This window comes from Portunus trituberculatus, chromosome 40 (assembly GCF_017591435.1).
Source record: "Portunus trituberculatus isolate SZX2019 chromosome 40, ASM1759143v1, whole genome shotgun sequence".
NCBI classification, from domain to species: Eukaryota; Metazoa; Arthropoda; class Malacostraca; order Decapoda; family Portunidae; genus Portunus; species Portunus trituberculatus.
Window position 1 is genome coordinate 25475334 of NC_059294.1, and position 26010 is coordinate 25501343.

The following is a 26010-nucleotide window of genomic DNA, read 5'->3' on the forward strand; positions in this document are numbered from 1 at the left end:
TTAAACTACCACTTGTCATGCTTTGACCATCTATAAATTGTTTTAAAGTGTGATTTGACTTTTCCTTCATTTTTACATTCTAATCTTACATTAAAATATGACAGAAATGATACCATGAGTCAACAACAATATGGTCCTTTTTATTTTTTAAGAAACCATTGTTGTAGTACAAGCCAAGAAAGAAGAATCATGAAGGTTTCAATCAAGTCTTATCATGAAGATATCATACTTTCATGAATCAACTACAGGATAAAAGAAAAAAAATTCTAAAGTTTCATCTTGAAGGTATCATACCTTAACGAACCAACTATAAGATATAAGTTGAAAAATATTTCAAGTTATGGTACTAGTAGCCTGATAAATCTAACTCTCAGGAACTAGACACATGTCAGACTGTCTTCATGCAAAACTGAAATGATGCACAAGTGTATAAAAAAAATAAATAATAAATAAATAAATAAAATAAAATAAATAAAAAAAATTACTTATACACTTTGAAATTAGTTTTTGGTGTAAATATGCCAGTTTTTTGAGGAGTCAAAGATGAACACGAGTTTCACAAAAGTGAACTGACAAAACTGATGCTTCCTATAATCAGATGATTATTAGGTAATTTGACAATTTCAGGACATGATTCAGCCTGTCTGCATGTATTTACCTAGTTGTATTGTACATGGTTCAAGCAGGGCTCATGGTGTATTGTCTCCATGTCTCCATCTTTAAAGTTATGCCCATTATGTGCTCTAACAACTTCATCACTCAATGCATTCCACTTTTCCACCATTCTATGTGGAAAACTGTATTTTCCAGTATACTTCACACACTGCTTCACCATACTCTTCTTTACATGTTCTCTTGTCCTTCTAGCTTCCTGTCACCAACACCAGGTCTTCCTTGTCTATCTTTTCAATGCCATTTACTATTTTATAGATTGTTATTAGGTTTCCTCGTTCTCTTCTATCTTGTAAGGTTGGCAGTCACATTTTCTGCAGCCTTTACTCATATGATAGGTCCTTTAGTTCTGGCACCATCTTTGTAGCAATCTTCTGGATCCGGTCTAATCTTCTTATATCTTTTTAGAGCTCAGTGACCACACCATTGCTGCATATTCCAGCTTAGCTATCATGCTCATAATAATTTCTTTCATTATATATTTGTCCATGAATTGAAATGCCACTCTACTATTAGTTAACATTTTATATGCTAATCCAACTATCTCACTTATGTGTTTTTAGGGGTTCAGATTTTCCTGTATAATCACTCCCAGATCTATTTCCTCTTTAGTCTTAATTATTTGTTCCTCTCCCATCAGATAGTTCCATACCAGTCTTTTCTTACTTTCTCCATTCCATTACGTGACATTTCACGTGACATTGAACTCTAATTTCCATTTCTTACTCCATTCATAGATTTTGTTTCTATCTTCCTGCAGCAGCAAACAGTCCTCTTAGGTTTTGATTAGTCTTAGCAATTTTGTATCATCAGTAAACAAATTAATATAACAGTTTACCCCATTTTGTATGTCATTTACATACAACAGGAACATAATCAAAGGTGAATGCTGACTACAATATTCTCTTTACTTTCTTGATATCTAATTGAATATCACGAGAAAAATATCATTGTAAAGCTCATAAAAACACAGTGTAGGTAATGTGTAGTGTGCAGAATGCTGATGGTAAAAATTATGAGCTATAAGGTTGTGAATAATTTTTCTTGTTTTATATTTAAAGTAAAGGCATTATTTTACTCTTACACTAACAGCAACAAGGCTTTTGTTACCCTTCTCATCTTATAGAGCTTTTCACTCTAAGTAATTTGAACCCAAGTATACTTGTTGCAAACTGCTTGTAACCTTGATAAAAATGTTTAAAAATCTAACACTTTTTGGGGAGAGTGAGTGACACCCACCTGTGTGATGGGCCAATGGGCACTGAGGAACTAAAAAACACCGTTAGGTGTGTTCATTCGTGTGTGCGTATTGTAACATTATTTGGGCACACATGAAATTAGTGGCGATGATTGGCTCTTTTGTTTGGGCATACAGCCATTAACTAATAAAAATAACAGAATAAATCTAGCCAATCAGAGCAGTTTGTGGAGAGAAGTAACTCTATTTCAATTCACTTTATAGAAGATGTCTTCCCGTTTGCTTTGGTTAGATCAGTTTAATGGGGGAGTTTTCAGAATTAATCCACCAAATGTCACTGCTGCTACATGTCCCTTGCTGACATGAGCTAAATTATTGTTGTATAAATTCCAGGCACACAGATGCATAGAACATTGATTATTATGATGCTGCTGACATTCTATATCTACTTTTCAATATCCTGTATGGATACTTTTGGAAGAAGTTAGTCAAAAGAAATACTTCTTTTGTAATTATTTTGTAATGCTATCAATACCTTAAATAAGGCATAAAACAAGTCTAAAACCTATCAATTTGGACAATAAAAAAGGTAAGATCTTTGACTGTACTACACAGGATGACCCAGCTTACTCAATAACATATTGGTATAATTACATACTTTCGTGAGAATTTTTAGCATCACTACTTTCATCAAGATCAAGAAGCACCAACAAAATCAAGCAAAGACTAAGCATATCACTGGACAGCTGTAGAGTGAGGAGAGAAAAATATGTGAAGGTTTTCTTCTCCTCATTGCATAGTGGCATGGACATTACAGCAGGAATTAAATATTTGTCCCACAGTGTGTTTGTCAAGTTAAACAGGTGGCCAGCCTAAGTTTGGTTAGACAGCAACACTCTTGCCAGGATACTTGAGTTGCCTATTCTTAATTAGAATTGGTGTCTCCATATACAGTGGTACCTCGACATACAATTTTAATTTGTTCTGTGACATTCGTTGTATATATATATATATAAAAAAAAAAAACTATATCAAATCAATCTTTCCCATACAAATTAATGGAAATAGAATGAATTTGTTCTTGTGACATGAATTTACCCCCTGTAAAAAAAAAAATCAACATGCTTTAAATACCAACCAAATATAGATTTCCTATAAGATAAATACAATGTTTATTGTATGTATGATATAAATTAACTATATTGCCCAAAATAACAATTTAACTCGCAAAACTCGGGACACATCGATGGACGTTCATCACACAAGACTCAGGACACATTGATAAACATTTAGGCTTTTTATGGCTATATTTTGGCTATTTTCTTCCCGTTTTCTTTGATTGTTTGCTGGCAACATTCATCAGGAGTAAACATATGCTCTACGTCACTGTGTCACCAATGATGATTTCACTGTCTCTGATTCCGCCACCTCTCCCGTGCGCCTTACTTCTATACCTCTGGTCTCTCGCCATGTTACGAGAAGACAACTTTTGAATGAGAGTGGTATCATAACAGGAGAGAGAGAGAGAGAGAGAGAGAGAGAGAGAGAGAGAGAGAGAGAGAGAGAGAGAGAGAGAGAGAGAGAGAGAGAGAGAGAGAGAGAGAGAGAGAGAGAGAGAGAGAGATACAAGGGGCCCGTTTTCTCTCGCTCTAGCCAAGGCCGCTGAACCCGATCGGATGCAAGGCCACATAAACCAATGATACTACCTCATTCAACCTGTAATATTTTGGTAACAATGACATCTAGAGACTTCTGGTTTTTTGCATTGCAAAGAGGAAGAGTTGCTTGTGGGCATAAAACTATTTGTACTCACTCGTTTATTGAATTTCTAAGTGTAATCAGTATGTGAATACAGGCTATTTTGTGTGTTTCTCACCAAACTTTTACTTTTGGGACAAAACTCAAGAAAAAATACACACTGCTGAGGAGCACAGACACATAAATGCACAAAGGATGAACAGCGATGCACAACGCTGGCTGAATGTTCAGGTGGACGCGGGTAGTCGAGCGATCGCTGCGCCACCTACCGATGGCTATTCGTGTCTTAAAAATATCGTCGTATTTCAAGGCGTAAATTATATGAAATTTTTTGTCATTTATCAAAAAAAATTGTATGTTGGGGCGATCGTATCTCAAGGTATTACTGCACAGGTGACTCTTGATTTACAAATGTTTGATTTACATGTTTTTTGTTATAACACAACCGGAAAAATAATATAATTAATTTAATTTTAGCGATCAGTTTGCTTATACACGATTTGGCCCAACCGCATTTTCAAACTGAGCTCCAGACGCAATTTCAAACCGCGCCAGAGAGTTCCGCAGCTGGCCAATAGGTGGGAGCTCCGCTCTCTCATGCCTCATTTGCAGTCTGCCAGCACTGAGTACAGACGGAATCTCTTCCATCTGCCTATAATTCACCAAGATGACCACAAAACATCCTTCATCTTCTTCTGCATGTGGAGTTATTTTTGATAAGTGAATTTTTGATAAAGTGGTAAAGCTCAGAGGAAGATGGTGATTGACTGTGGTGTGAGTGGTGAAGGCAGTTACGCAGTGAGTGTTGTATTTACGTATTCTTTGTTTTGTATTCTCTTATTATTTTTTGCTTTCTCTTATTATTTCTTGCTTTTCCTTTCTCTTTAAATACACTTCTAGTATTTAGAATGGTAAATAATAAAAACATGTTAATTTAGCCAAATAAATAGAGTATTTTGTATGAATTTTTTTGGACCACATCCTGCATCCTTCCTATTATCTATTGTTTCTTAGGAGAATTACAGTCAACCCTCAGCTATCGCGACTTCAGCTATCGCGTTTTATTGCTATCGTGCACCCATGAAAAGCTGCTAAAATTTCATTATTGCGACCTCAGATGCCTGCTATCGCGTGCCCCGCCATGACGTCATGGAATATCTGAGCACTCATTGACCTCTGTTTATAGAATGACACTGCAGGTATGTAATATATTAACTCTGTGAGAGCGAATGGGACACGTACCATCCTGCCACCTGGTGACAACCACTAGTTCTGAAAACTCCCCATTGTGTTAGATAAAAGTTAATTTTGTTCTAAGGAAGATGTATCAGTGGTGTGTGTCACCTCAACCAGGTTACATTAGCTAGGTTAGGTTAGTTAGTGTAGATTCATTAAAAACAGGTCAAAATATACCAGAAAAAACAAGTCAGTTTTACCGCAAAATTGTATTTCCGTAGGAGATGGGGGGAAGGGTAAAAATACAGATTTGCGATGGAAATGAAGTGCATGTTCATTCATAACAGGTTGAAATCTACCAGAAAAAATTATTTCATCCAGAAGTGAGATGTCGGTGTAACTGTAAAAATTTACTGAAGTCAAAGTCCATTAATCTGATGAGCAAGGGACCAGAAGTATGTCAATTTTTTTTTTTTTTCATCACATGGGTTTTACATGGGAATTTCCAGGCTAAAGGAGACATCCTGTCTGAAAGCCCACCTGTTAGGGAACTGTCACCCTGAGTAAGGAAGCCATACCTACACTTGGCCAGCGGCCAAGATTCGAACCTGTGTGTTTGGAGATTCCTCGGCCCCCAAAGCACATATGGTTCCACTGTACCATTATCAGGATGTACCTACGAAAATGCATCCAAGCCTCCAAGCTCCTCAAAGGAGGAGATCGTAGACACCTACCAAAACAATTATTTACTGTGAATGAGGTCCAATAGCATTAGTTTTGATCTGGACCGGTTCTGGGTCTGGATCAGTTCAGGTGGTGCTGTGACCTTACCATCAAAGCTAGTTGTGATCTCATTGAATGTTTTTCTTTGTCTCACAACTCAAAGGGACAGTCACAGCCTGCCCTCTGAAGACAACTCTCCCACTTCACACATAACTACAAGCACTTCCTTCACACACACACACAAACACACTTCACTTAAAATTCAAAAAGATGGTGACTCCAAATCCAGCCTTGGAGTTCCTTTCTGGTGAAAGGACCATAAATGTTCCCAGGTAGTACTACTCTCTTGGTATCAACCATAAATGTCTTGACATGCCCCTCAACTTTTATTTCATTAAATCATTCATGGTCAACCACGTTGATGATATTACTCCCTCTAGTCAACCATGTCACATGACATTTTACTAATTTTTCTTCTCCACATAAATGAAATGCCTCAAGCAATTTATGATTATGTTTATAGAAGTGTCAGGCACCTTTTCTCAAGTAACGATGCTATGTGTGGCAGTTTTACTGGTTCAGAGCATGCTTACACAGTATAGACATCGACTTGGTGCTCTCACTGATGATGAGCAAATTCTGCTTCATTTTAATGAAGAGGAGGGTGACTCCTTTGATTTAGGGAGGCAGTGGAGTAATGTGTAAGGTGGTGAGCGTGGGAATGAGCAGACGTCATGTGTAGCTTCGAATCCCACCACATACCTTCTTGAAACTTTGTCATTTATTGAGTGGTTGAAAGTCACTTACATGTCACCATGATACCCAGGTTCTAGGTGGTGTAATTGCCTTACACCAAAGATGTGCTTGGGTGGTGATATGGGCCTTAAAATGGGTACCAGCATAAATAGAATTGCCTGCGCTGCTAATGGGTGTCTTCAAGTACACCTATAGGTGCTAAGGGCTATTAAAAAAAAATAATAATAAAAAAATAAAAATAAATAAATAAAATAAATAAATAAGATGATAGTGATAGATATGAAGATTATGTTTTCAAGAAAAACAAGAAAGCAAGTCAGCAAATGGATCTGAAGATGATTATCCACCACACAAAGCAGCAGCTGACTGTTCCTCAAACATATGTTCTGGACTACCTACTCAAAAATCTTGTCCACCTCTAGATGGTTACATCCACCACACGGTGGTACAATGAAGATGGCAAGGCATTGGAGTTCATCAAGTGAAGGTAAAAGCAATGCATCTCATTCAAGAGTGACTCCCCCCACCCGTGGCCTCAATTCAGGCAGAAAGAAGCCTTCCCACCGATCCCATAGGTCTCATGGTGGTCAACTCAGCCTTGCTGCATGACCTTATGTTCTTGTTACACATGGCCATACAGCTGGTGGTCATGTTGGTGGTGGTGCAGCTAGAAGGGTTCATGGAGCTAGTGGTGCTGTGGCAAATCCACAAAAATGGCAGTGGCTTCATGGAGAAGAGTTTCAGCCACAAAAATTAGATTTTGATGACTCCAGATCAGGAATAAAGGTGAATCAATTTGCACATGACAATCATCATTTGGATTACTTCAATTCCTTCTGTGATAACCCCATCCTGACACTCATTGTGAGGGAATCAAATCGTTACTTCTACTTTACACAAGTTGGTAGAGAGTTGCATGCCAAATTACGCGAACACCAATGAGAGATAAAGGAAATGAAAATTTTTCCTGCCATAAATTTTTTTATTTTTTATTTTATTATTTTTTAATGCTATGGCCTATAGGTATACTTGAAGAGTATACCTGGGAAGCGCTGTTCAGCTTCCACTCATTAGTGGTGCAGGCAATTTTATTTATATTGGTACCCATATTAGGGCCCATATTGCCAAACGTTTCCATTTGTGTCTCACAACTTAAGGGGGCAGCCACAGTCTGTCCCCTAAAAATAATTCTTCCTCTTCACATAAAACTACATGCACTTACCACACATACACCCTTCACTTAAAATTCAAAATTCAAAATGGCAATTCCAAATCCAGCCTTGGAGTTCCCTACTGGGGAGGGGAATAGAAATGTACCCAGGTCGGACTGCTCTCCCGGTGGTGACCCAAAATGTCTTGACACCTCCCTCGACTTTTTCTTCATTAACTTCTGCAATACACGCAGCCTTAGATCTAGTTTTCAATCTGTAGAACACCACCTCTCCTCTAATAAACCTCATCTTCTTTTCCTCACCAAAACACAGCTGTCTGAGGCAACTGACAGTATCCCCTTGTCTGTTCCCTCCTACTTCCTCTATCCTCATTTTCACTCCAAAGCTAGATGTTGCATCTACATGCACTACGACTTAATTTGCTCTCGTGCCCATGCTCTCGAATCTTCTGAGTTTTCCACCATCTGGCTTTGACTCAATAGTCACTCTCTAACTAAATTTAGCTCCCTTACGTCCTCTGACTATAGTAAATTCTGTGATTATTTAACTTCCAAAGTGGAGCACATTCTGTCTCTCTACACTTTTGTGGAGATCTCCATCCTTGGAGATTTCAAAGTACACCACCAGCTTTGGCTTTCCTCTCCCTTCACTGACCATCCTGGTGAACTAACCTTCAACTCTGCTGTCCTGCATCACCTAGAACAACTGGTGCAACACCCTACTCACGCAGACTTAATTTTGACCACTTTTTTTTTTTTCCACTCCACCTTAAAAAAAAGGGACTATTAGAAAATTCAGATTAGTTGGTTGTTTGTATCAAGAAACTTTTATTGTATTTTTGAAAAACAAAATAAGTGAAATTACTTTCTAACCCCATCCACACTGCAAGACTGTTGTTTTATGGTACGTGTACTATGCAATTTGGCCACAATATGTGCATACTATACTAATACATTCATGTGTATCACAAAATCCTGAGTGCATATTTTTGCCTCTTCCAGGCCCCACATGCTGGCAACATCACTAGGGGAGGGAGGGAGGGGGGAGAGAGAGAGAGAGAGAGAGAGAGAGAGAGAGAGAGAGAGAGAGAGAGAGAGAGAGAGAGAGAGAGAGAGAGAGAGAGAGAGAGAGAGAGAGAGAGAGAGAGAGAGAGAAATGAAGTGCTACTTTCAACCATTCAAGCATCACTAGACAACTTCCCATTGGCCATTCAGTATCAAAGTTTTGCTTTTCACACAGAAACTGCCGCCAATCATTATTGTTTTGTTTGTGAATATGAATATTATTCCCACAGTCCACCCAAGAACATCATTTATCTGCCTTGGAGAGCCTGATATCTTGCTTCTTACAAGAAACAACAGCAATGACGAGGACTGTCATAACTATGAGACTATCAGATGGTGAGGACACAGTACTGGATGTCTCTCCAGATGAGTATGTTTCAGATTATGATCCTGAAAAAAAGATAGGAGACAGTGAAACTGACAGTAGTGTAGAAAAGCACTGAGCAAATGACGAGGTGTGAGACACATGCAAGTATGGAGAAAGGCAATACAGTATGGGAAAGAAATTCTTTGTTTACATCGACAGATGTCAGCAGTAAGGAAGAGGTTAGGTTACTTTTTCATATGATCATCACAAAGATAATTTCCTTGTGAGTTTAGTGATATATAATAATTAACTGATTTAGGAATTTCAAGGAAAAGAAAACCACCTTTTAAATCAAATTTTTGCAGAGAAACTAAAATTTTGTTTTAAAAATTTACTGGTGTGTGAGTTAATTGACTACAGTATACAAAATGAAAAAATCACGACAGAATGTTCTGGATCAGTGGGATCAGTATCCTCTCACTTTAACCCTTATACCCCATCATAACAAGAGGGACTGGTTTCAAGATACGAACGTAGATAAAAAAAATAATAAAATAAAAAAAAATAAAATAAAAGGGGATCAAATGTTACAAAATTTTGAGTAAAAAATGGGTAGCAAATGTTACAAAATTTTGAGTCCTTGTGTTCAATCAAATTACTTTAAAAACCACTGGGACAATTATACATCACTAGAAAGCTTAGGAGTTGCTCTTTACTGTGATATAATCATTACTGAACAAACATAACATATATGCACACACACACAAAAAAAATCAATGGTAAAAAAAGAATTTAGAGCAAGCTAAATTTAGAAAGGTATTCTTTTATTTCCTTGTTAAAAAAGAAGAAGTTAAATTTCCTTTGACATATTGCATTCATTATGGAAAATTAATCAGGGAAGTAAGCAAACTGTAATATAATGAAAATTCAACTTCTCACAGTCAGAAACAACAAGCATCAGCACATCCTCCTCAGCTGACTCCATCAAGCCAGCACCACACACTCTTATCTAAACCAATAATGAGATAAAAATAACAATTCCAATATTGTCATGTATCATAATGTTTCTGAACTACTTACTTATCCATGGAAATATCTTATATCTCACCAAGAAATTGACAAAAAATGATAAAATACAGCACACTAACATTAGTGTCCTGACCATCCTGTGTTTGAAAAGTGCCACAATCGTGCCTGACAGGGTCTAACGTAAAAGCCACAATTGTGCCTCATGTTGTATAACAGTTAAGCTAAACAAAATTAATAAATTGAAATTTGAATCCTTTCACTTTATGACATTTAAGTTTCTGTTGGTTCACTCCATTTCCTTTCTTATATTCATTTTTTTTTTCTATAGTACTATCTTTTGTTTTTAATATAATTATTTTAGCTTGCCATCTTTGCTGCTTTGAACATTTTACCACAGCACCATATGATCATAATGTTGCAGTGCCACAAAATCAAATCAACCTATCCGTTAACAAAACTATTAAAAAAAAAAAAAAAAAAAAACATTCAACTAAAAAAAAAATTTAATTCAAATATTAGAAAATTTTATATATTTGATCTTTAATAATATATAATTATTTGGGAAACTTTTTCTATATTGCCAACTGTTCCAGAAGGTATCCTAAAGCAGTGTCAGTGATCTGGAAGTAAAACTAGACAACAAAAACAGAATACACTTGACCCTTGTTTTATCTGGACCTCATTTATCCAGATTTTGGTTAATCCAGACAGTGTCCAGTTAATAATTTAATGATTTGTGTCCAGACAGCTAACAAATGAGTAACGCACACCTTGCAGCCGATAGATGACTGTGCTTCTATGGCAGGTGATTGTAAACAAGTCCGGGCGACGCAAGAGAACACTGTGCATTATCCGGTATCAGTGAGCAAGTTTGTTCATTTATCTCAGCTTGGCAAAATTCGCTTTCGGCGGTAGGGTGACCACAAAGTGCACGCTTAGTGATTTGAATTCAAACTTGGCGATCCCCTGGCGGCTGCACGGCAAACCATGCGGCTCCCCAGTGACGTCAGACCTCTCTCTAAACCTATCAGAACGCAGTGTGAGAGTTCCCTTCGGCCATTTTGTTTGTACTACCCTCTGTTCTGCTAGTGTGGGAACGAATTCTGGCGATTTACTGCCAACAAGGCCTCTACCAGAACAACAGGTGATACCGGTGGGGTGGGGGTAAGGACAATGGTGGTGGTGGTGGCGGCATGGACGAAAGTGGGCGAGGAAAACGGATGGAAATAACGGGAGTTACAGCCTTTATATCATGTCTTATTAGCTTTATTTATTGTTTATTGGTTTGTTTTGTACATGTTTTATAATATGTGAAGGCAAAAGATTTTATTTCAGCTCAGAAGATGGTATTTTAGGGGTTAAAAGAGGGACTTTGGCAATGACCAAAGATTAATTGAGGCATTTTTTAGGAAATTTATATGGTATAAAGAACTCGTGCTTGGCGAAATTCACATTTGGTGGTAGTTTCACCAGACTAATTAATTTGTCAAGTGCAGGAGCTTACTGTACCTCGGAACCCTTAATCATGTCTCCCCAGGGTGTTAGGTGAGAATGAGTGGCCCTAGTTGTGACTTAAAACATGGAACTAATAAGAAAATTAGAGAAAGAAGCTAGTGTTATCAGGGTTTGTGAGGAGTATGGTGTGGCCAAGTAAACTGTGTCAGACATTAGTAAATCAAAAGATAGCTTGTAGAATATTCTGTCAAATACTGTGAGGATGCATCATCAAGTAAAAGTAGTAATGGTGCACCCAGGAAAAATGTAAGGAATGGAAAAGATGCTGCACTAGATACCACCATTATAAAGTGGTAAGTGCAGCATAGAAATTAATATAGGAAATTTCAGGGGGAACAATGGGTGGCTGTGGTGATTCCACAATCGAAACAGCTTTAAATGTGAATGTGCAGGGTGAAGCTGGCAGTGCGGGTACACACAACATCGCATGGCATGGCTGCATGTTGTGGTAGTATATTAGTACTTCATGTCTATGATTTTTTTTTTCTTTTTTTGCTCAAGTATTACTGTATATTATTGCCTATAAGTCAAGCTTTTAAGGTCTTTTCTATGGTCAAAACTAGGGATCAACTTATGAGGTAGATATAAAATAGTAACCTTCATGCTTGCACCAGTAACATCATGATACTGGAACTTGGCATAAGGGCTGTGTTTACATGTTATTCTATTAAAACACCGTAAAAACCGGAAACTGCTACTCATGAAGACTGCACATACTGACACTTTGTATTAAGTAGGAAGAAGATCTTACCTACACAATAATGTGGTTAATTAGTATAAAATATATCATTGATACAAAAGATAAAAACATAATTGTTTTGCAGTGAAATGATCATAGTTGACTGCTCAGTGCTGCCACCCAGTGACGAGCATTCCATTTGAACAGTCGTTTAGGTGTGAAATTCTAAATATCATTTCATGTTTCTAAATATTTCAGATTATTTTAGGCATATGTTTTTATCTTTTGTATCAATAAAATATTGAGTAGTAATAAACTATGGTATTTGTGTAGGTACGTTGTTGTTTCTACTTCTACAGAGTATCAGCCCCCTGCACAACATGGCGGCTGTCTCCCTGAACCAGGAGTCCTTTCTGGCCTCCCTGAGTCCCTTGCCAATGAAATATTCACATCACCCTTGAACATATTCCTTTTGGGAGTATGTGCAGTCTCAATGAGTAGCTGTTACTTTTGTTTCTTTTGTTCCAACGTTTGAAGCAGGACTGTGGGTGGTTGGACACTTACCATTAGAGTTTTAAAACTAAATATTTGTCTGATATAGTGGTGAAACAAGTGAGTAGAGAGAGAGAGAGAGAGAGAGAGAGAGAGAGAGAGAGAGAGAGAGAGAGAGAGAGAGAGAGAGAGAGAGAGAGAGAGAGAGTAAAAACTGACAGCTTGTTTGTATTGGAATGCTTGAAGTTGGTGATTATTTGAACTGTTTCATTTATTTTTATTGTAGATAAAATTTAATTTACAATCCAGTACTTAGTGACTCAGGGCAACATAGGGCAAGGCAAAGTAATAGTTTAGGGGAGATCAACTTATCTGCAAGGTAAACCTATAATACATTTTGGGGTCAAATTATAAAGGTTGACTTATGTGTCAATTTGACTTATAAGCTACAATATCCGGTACTGTTAGGTTAGTTTTAGTGTTAGGTTAGCTTAGATTAAGTTTATTTAGGTTTGGTTAGTCAGGGAAACCAAAATAAACCAAATTTCACATTTTCTACAAAAGGCTAAGGTGACAAAAATCACATTTGATGAAACAAAGGAACCATTTGCATTATCCAGACTATTTCATTATCCAGACTGGTGCCTGCATCATTTAGTCTGGAAAAATTAAGGTTGAGTGTAATAAGAAATTTGCAGTACCTAAATACATTTCATAAATGCTCTTTACCTTTACATTTTGAAAGACCAAAAGCGAGATGGCATCAATTTAAATTTATAACGTACAGAATCATGGCTATATTGCTATCACCACAGCCACAGCTACACCATTTTTGGTTCTGGGTGGTCAACATTCTAAATATTATGTAAATCAAGTAGTAATTTACTACCAAATACTCAACATCAAAGCTGTAATCAATATTTTCAAAAGCATGGCAAAATGTCTCCTCTCAGCATTATTAAGGCCATGTGAAAGATCATCCTCATGTAAGCAAAAAAATTAAAGTCCCTGAAGAATAATTTGGTAACTAAGATCTTCAGACAAGATCCTTTCCTACTAACTACATGTAAACTGTAAAGTGCATGCAAGAAAGACTGAACCTCTACTTTCAGTTCCTTTTATTATATTGTATCAAGCTTTCAATTCCCTTTGCCTTACTGTAACATTATCATTATAAAGTTATTGTTAAATTGAAAGCAAAAAGACAATTCTGAAAACTAATCAATGGATGTGAAATGTATGTGTTTATTTCTATTCTATAAGTGGTTCATAAACTTAGGCACTTACACAATAGACAGTAAACCAATGTCACTCAATTTGATATACAAAAGAATTGTTGTCACAATTTCTGAGTTCTTATCTCAGTTAATGAATGTTGCCTTAACACAAGAAAATAATGAATAAATAAACAAAATAAAATAAAATATACAAAAAATTATATATAAATACATAAATAAATAATGACCAAATGAATATCAAAACAAGATAATTCAATAAGGCTTTAGGCACAACACACACATGGGTGACAGTAACATTCATGACCTTTGAGAAAAAAAAAAATAATAATAATGAATAATAATAAATTTTAAAAAATATGGAAAAATAAAACTAAAATATACTATTATACTTGATATGTTTAATGAGTTGAATTTGTTAAGTTGCCAAGAAATATGTCTACTAATCAATTTAATCATCAACTAATCTTTTTATACAAAGGAAAAAGCCTACAATTCATTGTATGACAAAATATGACAAATCTATATCAACTTGCTGATTTTGATTTTGAAGGAAGGCGTCTGTTCCTTTTATACAGTAGCTACATAATGTAATTTGTTGTTGTTAATCTGTCATATCATGAAGAATTTGTCACCCATACTGATTCTTCATTTCATTCCAAACATCAACATTATAATGCAAAAAGTTTTCAAGAAATATATATGCTAATGTCAATTAAGTAAGAAAAGACCATCCCATGAACAGTTCATTATAATGGAAACATCTTTGTGCATTTCTATATATGCATGAGTGACATTTCATGGAGCTCTAATATTTCAAAAAAGGAAAAAATTACAATTGAAACTTCACTCTACTACATCTCCCTCAAGCACCATAAAAGCACAACATCTGTACATGTGGCTCTTGCCTTTATCACAGCCATCTCCTTGGAGGAAATTTTAGCAATACACATGAGATATGAAAAAATAAACAGTCAAATCACATGTGGTGGACAAGGAAATTATGATTTTACTAAAAAGAATCTTAAGCCATCTCAATTCTTCTTTTCATATTATCTAACCTATGTCTGAGTGTGACAGTAAGATTTCTGTGTAATTTTCTGTGCAATGCAAAAAATTGATTGGAAGGCACCATGCAAATCTAAGATATTCAAATGAATAGTACTATTAGCATTTATATCACTCACCTTCTACAAAGACTGCTAGTTCTTCCCTCTGGAATCTGCCATCCTGGATTTTGGGCTGTTAAGTTCTTTTTATCACTTTCATGAAGTTCCTCTGCATCATTCTTTGCATAAAGGTTCTTCCCAGATGAGGTGGATGGCTGGTTTCTCAAGGATGATATCTTATGTTTTGATAAGCGAGGAAGAACTTTATAAGCCATTGCTGATCTCTTTGGTTTTTCACGGTTTTGTGACTTTTTCAAGTTCCCTCTTTTCAAGGGCAAATTTTGTTTTGATCCTTTATTGTAACTGTGTCCAGGGATCTTGCATTTCCTTCTTTTTACATCCCTTTTTATACCACTGATTCTGTTTCTTATCCTTGATTCACTAGAATTAGGAACTGTGCCATCATTATCAGAAGGAACACATCTCACACTGCGATCACATGAATTTCTAAACTTATTATTTTTGTTTCTTTCTCCTTTTCCTCTTTTGTTCTTATCTTCTTCAGAGCCGAGGAGCGTCTCATTGGAAGTGTCTAAACTATTTGCACTATTAGCATTATCTTCGGATACATTTTTTGCTTCAGAATATGTCAAATGACTAGATCCTTCACTTTCACTCACTAAACAGTCAGCAGACTGAGATATGAGAGAAACATCATATGATTCTGAAATACTGACAGTATGACTCTCATCTGCTAATACATGATTATCTGTTTTTGAAAATAAATCACTGTGTTCATGATCCTCTAAAATTCTAACACCATGATTCACATCTAACATATGATCATGATTTTCCATGGGTGCACTTTCATGATCATCAGAAATGCTGATACTGTGATTCTCATTTCCTAAAGTACAATTATCATTTTCTGAAAAAACACTTACATATTCATGATTCTCACTTGATTCTATAGGAATCTGCAATCCTCCATCACGCTGCTCAGTACCAAAATTAATTCTCTCCCTTTCATCTTGTTCTGTGACACAGATTTCCTCACTGCTGGTATTTTGGGTAATGGAGGACACACTCAATGATTCTTGAGGCCTGTTTCTGAAATTGTTTTCTGTAGTTACCATGGCTGGTAGCACAGTCAGTGTATGCATGTCAGACATTTCTGGCCAGTCCAAACTGTTATGGATAAGTTTTTCAAAATTGATCTGTTGTGATTGCTTGATAGATATACACTTGGTAGTATCATCTACATTTTTCAATGATGAATTCATCAGTGTTTTCGAAGATAACTTCCCATTTCCTTCACCAGCAGCCAACTCTAAATTACATGAAGATTTACCATCCTCTTCATTGTAACCACTGTCCTCACTTGCTGCTGAAGCAGTTGGAGACATGAAACGTGTGGGAAAAGTTGACAAGTTTTCTTTCACAAATGGTACAGAAACACACAAATTCTCACACTTTACAATCAATTCTGAAGTTTCATTTTTTTCACTTGATAAACTATGAGAACGAGAACTCAAGGAACCAAGAGAAGAATTTTGCTCATCATTATTGAAGGATGCAGATTCTTCATGTAATATGTCTACAAGAGAAAAGGCTGATCTGTGGCTTGGTATACAAGGTGTGTGCAATTTTTTTGTAAATGACTCAGCATTCACAACTTCACCAGGGAACTGATAACAACCATCTGAGGAAACAGCACTTGATACTTCATCTGATGCTTGCTGGCAATCATCTGAAATAATACTTGATTTTTTTGTACTATCTGATGGAAACTCAAAATCTCTCATCCATCCCTCTAATTCTGTTGTGACAAAATCCAGGCTAGTTTCCACAGATGATGATTCAGTGTGTGGTACAGTATTTGGTAGCTGTATTGGAGGTTCCAGATCAAGATTTCCCAACAATTCAAAGAATCCATCATATCTAGAGTAATATGAATGATCACTGTGTTTTTCTGAAGCTATTTTAGTATGACTGACTGAATCTGATGATTTTGAGGGAACGTTTACGTGATTCTTGAAGTTCAATGGAGAATAAGACGATTTCAGTAGCAATTCTACTTCTTCATCAGTAATGGATTTTTGTGACTGAGCAGGACTTGATATCGAGCTTCTTGCTTCTGAGTATATGCCACTGCTGCTACCTCCACTGCCATCACTCAACAAGCTTGGTGGATCTAAAACACAAAGAAACCAATCTTTTCAGTGGAAGCATAACATTTCACAAGTAAGAAGTAAATGGTTGAGTGAAGACTTGAATGTAAGTTAAAGTCTAAGCAATACTCATTTTAGGCTATTTTCTTATAAATAAGAGAAAACACTTGCTATAAGACACAAAAATAAGGCTTACTTTTAAAGGAAATGCAAATTCATGTCCTAGAATTTTCCACAGGAGACTAATGGGTATTGTACATCAGGTTTGTATTCTGATACTTTTACAAAAAGGTTCTTGAATGAATGTAAGAATGCCAAGGTAATTAGCTTGTTTTCATGCCAGCAGCTCAATAAATGGTGCAACTTAGTAAGTAAAGAGAGAGTTTGGGCAGTCTCCCAATTGAGGTCCCCATCACAGAGCCTAATTGCACCAAATGATGCAGTTTTATTGTGTGGGTGTATGTCATAATGAATATTGAGTCTGCCACATCCCTTAACCTTAAATCCTAGAATTAATACTAAATATCTAATATTTAATTAAAAGTTTACCAAGCGCTGAAAATGGCTCCTGTGCATACTGCAGAAGCTCTTTCTTGATGATACAATCAGAAGGAGAGGCACAGAGTATTGACTTGCACTTCTTGTTGTCACAGAGAATGACAGCTTGATCCCACGAAAAATGGATAGGTCTCATCTTTCCATTTGTGCAGTACTTGCATGCCTGACCTATGCTCTGAAACATACAATACAATAACATAAGATTATGTATGATAAGTGCACAATATTTTCCAAAATGACCAAACTCCAAGAATTAAGCCAACAGGATTTGATGTGCATTATAACCATATTTAAAGGGATAAGTCCAAGTGTAATACATTCAAAGATAGAAGCCACATCATGGTTTTCCAATTATCAAATGCAACTCACAAAACACGAAAACCTGAGAACACATTAACATACTAGCAGCAGGCAAACCGGAATTCTTTTTAGGCCACTGCTTAGATAAGGTACAAAGCTTCATATCTACAACTAATGAGAAAATTACTAAATTGGGAAAATGACCATTGGGAGATTTGTTTCTTACTGCAATAAAGGATCACTTGATTTGTGAACTTCTCCAGTTTATAACCATGATTTAGATACTCCTAGTGATGTGTATCATATAGCAAATTCAGTAAATATATTGAAACTAATGTATGCTTCAGATATTACTAAAAAAAATGAAAGGTTTAAATAGACACTGAATCTATAAGAGAATGTCAGACTTGCACAGATATGACACAATGACACATGAAGTGTGGTGAGTATCAAAAGCCTGTTTGATAGTGCTACCAACCAAGCAAACACCATAAGGTTAGAATTTTAGCATATCCTTTAATCAATATTCATCAAATAGCTTTTAGTCTTTGAGTTCCTGAGTGGTCATGTCAGATGCCACATCATAATATAACATATAAAGAAACAAGAAATGTACTTGATATTTGACCAGCCATAACCCAGCCATAAACATGGGCAGTGGGTCAAGAAGCAGTAAGCACAATGAAAAGACAATTAAAAACAATTTACAGAAGGTAAACTGCTAGGTATCAGGTTTAAATCTAGATGACCCAGACCAATGTCCAAGACCAAAACAAACCTAAATGACTTCTTAATGACTTTGGGGAGTAGTTTATGACTTTGGGTAGTATAGTACACACGTGTTGTTCCCCACGTGGAGTGAAACATAAATGGTTAATAAAAGTGACCAATAAGCAACCTGGCTATCCTAGTGAGACCAATAAGGAACTTGCTATCTTAGTAGGTAAAACATGACCCTCTGAAACGCCAATAGGATGATATCTTGTTTCCGGATGTGTACTATGTTTAAGAATTATTTTATTGTATTTTGTATGTGCCTTTGCCCTTATGTTGTTCAAACGTGGGCTTCCATGCTGAGTGGTCTCTGAATGGTTAATGATAAACTGGACGTGTTATTGTAGGTCAAGTCTGACCCCCCCCCATCCCCTTCCTGTGCTCTCTGAAGGAAGGTTAGAGAGATATGAGAGAGACAAGACAGAAGACAGAGATGAGAGAGGAAGCTGAGAGGACAACCGTGGCTTTGAGTGGGCCGCCCTTGGGCAGCATGAATGTCTTATACTTCCTATAAACAATAAGTGGAGCTATAGTTGCAATGCAGTCTATCGAGGTAAAATTAGGATGGAGGAGGAATCATGATAGGAAGTTGAGGTATTATTTTAGTATGTGTTTTTGTGTATGTACTTGGTTCATAATGACGTCATTATATACAGTGGTACTTCGACATATGATGGCCCTAACATACATTTTTTTTTATATATGACGAAAAACTTTATATAATTTACGCCTTGAAATACAATGATATTTTTAAGATACGATTAGCCAATGCTAGGTGGAGCAGCGATCACTCGGCTACCCACGTTGTGTATCGTTGTTCATCCTTTGTGCATGTACAGGCAACCTCCACTTAACGAAGGGGTTACGTTCCTAAAAAAACCTTCATTAAGCAAACCGATTATAACAAGTTTAACCCGACTTGAACTTCCATTGAGAGTAAACAAAGCGAGAGTGCATCATAGTACAGTGAAAGGTTTAATGAAAGTAAAAATTATGAAGTTAAACATTTAAGCAGTTTAATTTAAGTCATTATAATGTACACTAATGTATGTATGTATGTAACTTCATAATGTTTATGATCTTAAATTTATGAAGGGAGGGAGAGTGAAACGGGAAAGACACTAACCTGCAACCTGTGGAATACCTCATTGTACCGCATACAAAACTTATGTACCACATTTCCACAAGGCTTTCCATTTTATCCATTGTAGAGTCACGAGTTCAGGTGGTTCTTTTAGCTTACAAGGAAGATACGGTCTCACCAGCCTTCTTAATAGAGTCTGCTGACTTCAAAATAGTAGAGACAATAGATAGAGTCAAGATGGTGGCGAGCAATGCTATTTGTTTTCTCGCCTCTCTCATGTCTGTGAATTATTAATATCCAGCTTCACTTCGAGAGTAAGAGACTTCCTGGTCTTCTTAGCAACACTAGGCGACATTGCAGGGCATTTTGGTGGTAAGTTGAGCAAGGGAAGACAAGCTGCTGCTGACGCAGTTATTGTTTTGAACTAGGGGAGTGAGTGGTGATACGGTGGTGCTTTCAAACTTGGAAAAAATTACCTGGATAAAACTTCGTTAAAGCGAGTTTGGTGTTCATCAAACAAGCAGATGGTAGTAAAATGAAACCTTCGTTGCTGCGAAATTTCGTTGTGTGAACTTTCGTTAAGCGGGGGTTGCCTGTATGTGTCTGTGTTCCTCGGCAGTGTGTAATTTTTATTAAGTTTTGTGAACTCAAGACTCATAAGTCCCAAAAGTAAAAGTTTGGCGAGAAACACACAAAATAGCCTGTATTCACATACTGATTACACTTAGAAATTCAATAAACGAGTGAGTACAAATGATTTTCTGCCCACAAGAAACTCTTCCTCTTTGCAATGCAAAAAACCAGAAGTCTCTAGATGTCATGGTTACCAAAATATCACAGGTTGAATGAGGTAATATCATTGGTTTACGTGGCCTTGCGTCCGATCGGGTTCAGTGGCCTTGGCTAGAGCGAGAGAAAACAGGCCCCTTGTATCCTCTCCCTCTCTCTTTCTCCTGCTGTCGCCTGTTCTCATTCAAATGTTGTCTCCCCGTAACAAGGTGAGAGACCTGAGGTATAGAAGTAAAGCTCGCGGGAGAGGTGGCGGAATCAAACACAGTGAAAAATCACTCGCTACTACCCTCCATCGTTGGTGACACAGTGACGTAGAGCATATGTTTACTCCTGCCCACAAGCAACTCTTCCTCTTTGCAATACAAAAAACCAGAAGTCTCTAGATGTCATGGTTACCAAAATATTACAGGTTGAATGCGGTAGTATCATCGGTTTACGTGGCCTTGCGTCCGATCGGGTTCAGCGGCCTTGGCTAGAGCGAGAGAAAATGGGCCTCTTGTATCATCTTCCCCCCGTCTCTCTCTCCTGTTCTGATACCACTTTCATTCAAAAGTTGTCTCCCCATAACGTGGCAAGAGACCCAAGGTATAAAAGTAAGGCGCGTGGGAGAGACACAATGAAATCACTGTCGATCGCTCCTACTATTTATCGTTGGTGACATGGTGACATGGAGCATATGTTTACTCCTGATGAGTGTTGCCAGCTCACAAGCAAAGAAAACGGTGAAAATAACCAAAATATACCCGTAAAAAGCCTAAACGTCTATTGACGTGCCCCATGCCTTGCGTGATGAATGTCTATCGATGTGTCCCGAGTTTTGCGGGTTAAGTTGTTATTTTGAGCAATATAGTTTTTTTATATCATGCATACAATAAACATTGTATTTATCTTATATTAAATCTATATTTGGTTGGTATTTAAAGTATGTTATTTATTTATTTTTTTTGGGGGGGTGTTAATTCATATCACAAGAACAAATTAATTGTATTTCCATTAATTTCTATGGGAAAAATTGATTTGATATACAATTTTTTTTATATACAACGATTGTCACAGAACGAATTAAAATCGTATGTCGAAGTACCACTGTATTTGTATTTTCATTTATGAGTAAAGGATCTTGTATACAGCTACATACTAGTATGCGTGTGCATGTGTGGCTCTGACAAATAAGTTACATAACATATTTACTGTGTATATTTGTGTATGAAGTTAATGTAGTTCTTATCTATGGGTATAAAAAAAAAAAAAAAAAAAAGAGATTTGTTGAGTGAAGTTGCTTGCGTGGATATATCAAGATTGTCATTATATTCGGTGGTGTGTTACATTGTCATTTTCATGAACGGAGCAAGGTAACTATATATGTATGGTAATATAATTAGTGGTGTGTTACGTTGGTTGCTTGTCTTCATATACCAAGTAAAGGTAATTCTTATATATGGGTAACTGGTTAAAAGGGGAAATGTTGTAATTACTACATATGAGATTTACTGATGAATAAAGCAGTGTTCAGATATTGTAATAACGTTATGAAGATATAGTGGATGACATTGAGGTAGAATCTGTTCTGATATGAGAATATATACAAGATTAAAGTAATTCTTATGGATGTTTGTAAGGGAAATTGTGATGATTTGCAGTGGAGAAGGCAACAGAAGGAGTTGTGATTGTCATTTGTCAGCGCCGTAACGAACATCTTATGTATAGATATTATTTTTGTTAATTAAAGGTAGAAAAAAACTTTGACTATTTATAACCAGCAGCTGGAGAATTTGTGCAATGTCGTGCAACAGCTCGGATCACGACAGTCACACGGATGAATACGTACACAACACAATAAACAAGCAAAAGAAAAAGGCATGCTCGATACCACAGTAGTAACTTGTTTTGTTGGTCTATGATTTACAAAACTTGTGATAAAGTGAAGAGTGGTGACTGCTTGCCTGTGTGGGTCACCAGAGTGATACTTATGGTGATTTGTGGTTCCTGGCTGATTGGACCTGCAGCCTGCCCAAGTGAAACAATAGTTATGCATTTCTGTTTGAATGTTGTTGGGCAGGTGAGGATAATAACACTGCCACACTGAGAGAGAGAGAGAGAGAGAGAGAGAGAGAGAGAGAGAGAGAGAGAGAGAGAGAGAGAGAGAGAGAGAGAGAGAGAGAGAGAGAGAGAGAGAGAGAGAATGGGGGCAGATAACAGACATATGTAAACAAAAGCTCCCCAATCACTTGATTTTTGTCTTCCTTTACCAGTTTATTGAGGCCTTCAATTTCATTTCTTTCTTCTTTTGACTGAGCATAATTTAGTATGAAGTGGACCAGGTTTTCTTCTAGATGACATAATGAGCAAATTGTGTATCAGCACAGCAGCAAAAGCAATATAAACAACACACAGCTGCCTGGCACCTCATATCTCTCTCTCTCTCTCTCTCTCTCTCTCTCCAAAACATAAAAAGTAATATTCATGAGATCTCTTTCTGTCTTCTAAAAGCTAATAAAAAAACAGATAGCTATCCCATTAGCAATCCTGTTCAACCAGTCCACTGAAAAAGGCATCTTCCCTCACTATCTTGTAAAGAAATTTTTACTAAATTTTCTTAAAAGTAAATCTATAATCAACAGAAAACAATTTTGTTTTTGTCAAGGCTTAAGTACCTTCAAAGCTTTTGATTCAGTAAAACATGACATCTTATTGCAAAAACTAAAGCATTATGGTATACTGCATTTGATGGCTCATGAGACACACCTTTTTCTCCAAAACATGTCTCAGAAAATGACCCTGCGTCCTATGAGGCCAAGGTTCCGTACTGAGACAGTGGTTGATGGCAACAAAGGCTCAAAAATCAAACCCTAGACATCTTTGTAAATGTAAAAAAAAGTGATGATAGATATTACACCACAAAACAACTCTTTCTTTCAAGGTAACAATATATAATAGGTCATACTTATTGGTAATTCACATAGAATGACACCAGTCAGGAAGAATTTGTCTAAGTGACCATGTACCATGCACTGTATGACCAGCCCAGTTCAGCAGTTGGTGTGTAGCCTACTAGTAAAGATCAAATTTTTTAAATGCAAAATATTGATATTTAATAATGATCTAAAATTCTAAATGCATGTGTCTTCAAATATCAGGTGATATTCTTCACTTGATATTCAGAGCTTAAATCTGTTCATTTATCAATTTTTTTTTTTCTTTTTTTTTCAATACTTGCCAAAAGTGGGTGCATCTCATGAGCCATCAAATACAGTAAGTGGCATCATACATGGCTGGTTTAGAGAATACCTAACCTATACAACCCAAAGTACAAAATAAAAAAAAAATTTATCTACACCACGACATATTGAGTACGGTGCGCCTCAGGGTAGTGTCCTCAGTCTAATTCTATTCCTTATTTATATTAATGATCTCCCAAATTTATTTTCTGATAAAAAAACAATACTTTTTGCTGATGACTCTACTCTATTCACTACTGGCACAGATCCTACATCCTTAATAGAAATTGCTAACTAACCATGACTTAGAAAAATTTTACAAATGGTGTTTAAGTAATAGACGAACGATCAATTGAAACAAAACTTACTATAGGCTTTTCACCAACAAAACAATTAAAACTCTTCCAACTCTGTTATACAAAGACAATGTCATCAACACAACCAAACAACACAAATTACTCGGTGTGATCTTTGATGACAATTTGTCCTTTAAACCACATACTGCTGAATTATGTCTTAAATTGTCTAGAATTGTCTCTCTTCTATATCAAGTTAAAGACCTCATGCCTAATAATATACTTAAAATTCTCTACAATACCCTTGTTTTGCCACACTTACAATATTGTACACCAGTGTGGTGCAATATATATCCCACTCATCTACTTCTCCTAGTCCATCTACAAAAGAAAATAATTAGGATCATAAGTAATTCTGGTTACTTTAATCACACACACCCTTTAATTTTAAAAACATGAGCATTATAAAACTATTTGACATAAACAAATTATATATTGCTGTATTTATATATGAATTAATAACAAGGGATAATACTACTGACATACTTCCTCAACATAACTTCTTATGAGCCCAGGCATCTTATGAGCCATCAAATATGGTAGGTGGTTTACAGGAAAAAGTACTGGATTGGATAACAGACTTCTTAAGACAGACAAATGATAACAGTGATAAAAATATGAAGCATCTAAGTGGTGTAGAGTTATAAGTGGAGTTCCACAAGGAACAGTCCAGGCTCCAGTAATGTTCACAGTATATATTAATGATATGGCTTATTTGCAAATGATGCAAAGTTACTGAAACAAGTGGAAAATTACATGGATTGTGAAATGCTACAGAAAGGCTTGAATAAGATACATGAGTGGAGCAAGAAATGGGAAATGGAATTTAATGCAAAAAAGTAAAAAGTGATGGAACTAGGGAAAAGTAAAATAAAACAGACAAGATCTTATGTTATGGGAGGAGTAGAAATTCGGAAAACAAAAGAAGAAAGACATGGGTATTACAAAAAATTTTAATTTATCACCGGAAAAACACATAAACAATATAGCTGGGGAAACATACGAGTTATTAAAAAAAAAAAAAAAAAAAAAAAAAAATGGGTCTTTACCTACATAAATGAAGAGATGATGAAACAACTAATAGAATACATGATTTGACTTAAACTAGAATATGCTGTATTTGTATGGTCACCACATAAAAAGTAAGAAATAAGGAAGATGGAAAGGATTCAAAGAGCTGCAACCAAACTGGTTCCAAGTTTGAAAGACCTAGCTATGAGGATAGATTAACATGTTCCCTGTGATTGCCAGCGCAGCGAGCTCTCCCACACTGTGACACAAAAAAAACTGTCGTCACATCAGTGCTGGTCAAGCCAGCAAAGCGAGAGGAGCAGATTGTTGTCTGGGAGAACACCCAAATGAACTAGCAACCTCAAATTGTTTGTCCACCAGTGGGTTGCATTGCATACCATGAAAAATCTATGATATTTATGACCCACCAGTGGACATACAGGTTACCCTCATTATTCAATGCCTCATTATTCAATATCTTGATTTTATGATCATTAGGAATTATACCCACTTGCTCATTATCCGTTGTTCTTGCTCATTTATCCGATCTTCAACCGAGTACTAGAATGTAAACAAAGGCACCGCACTAACGTAGCACCACCCACACTGCACCGGCCATCCATCGAAATGATTCCCGCTTGGCTTTCAGCTGTGCTCGCTCTCCCAGACTTCCAGACTGTCTCTACACAGTGTTGCAATTTGGGTAAATTCACATCTATTGTTGGTTACTGCAAGTGAGTTATATCCTCAAAGCAGCCTGCAACATCAAGTGGTGGTGAAGTTAAAGCCAAAAGGCCAATAAAAAGCTTATCCTTTTGGAGAGAGAGAGAGAGAGAGAGAGAGAGAGAGAGAGAGAGAGAG

The 26010-nt window shown here is 36.5% G+C and overlaps 1 protein-coding gene across 2 annotated transcripts in view; it reads right to left on the reverse strand.

Annotated features, from left to right (window-relative positions):
- Nucleotides 1-26010, reverse strand: part of LOC123516276 — a 49844-nt gene that overhangs the window by 11830 nt on the left and 12004 nt on the right. Inside the window, exons 2-4 of one of the 2 annotated variants that reach the window (XM_045275534.1) lie at nt 24401-24459; nt 17606-17789; nt 14964-17079 (exon numbers count right to left, since the gene is read on the reverse strand). In XM_045275534.1, the coding sequence (XP_045131469.1) occupies nt 14964-17079; nt 17606-17750 (2261 nt within the window). In that variant the 5' untranslated portion in view covers nt 17751-17789; nt 24401-24459. The remainder of the gene's footprint in view (nt 1-14963; nt 17080-17605; nt 17790-24400; nt 24460-26010) is intronic. The other variant, XM_045275533.1, reaches the window with a different exon arrangement.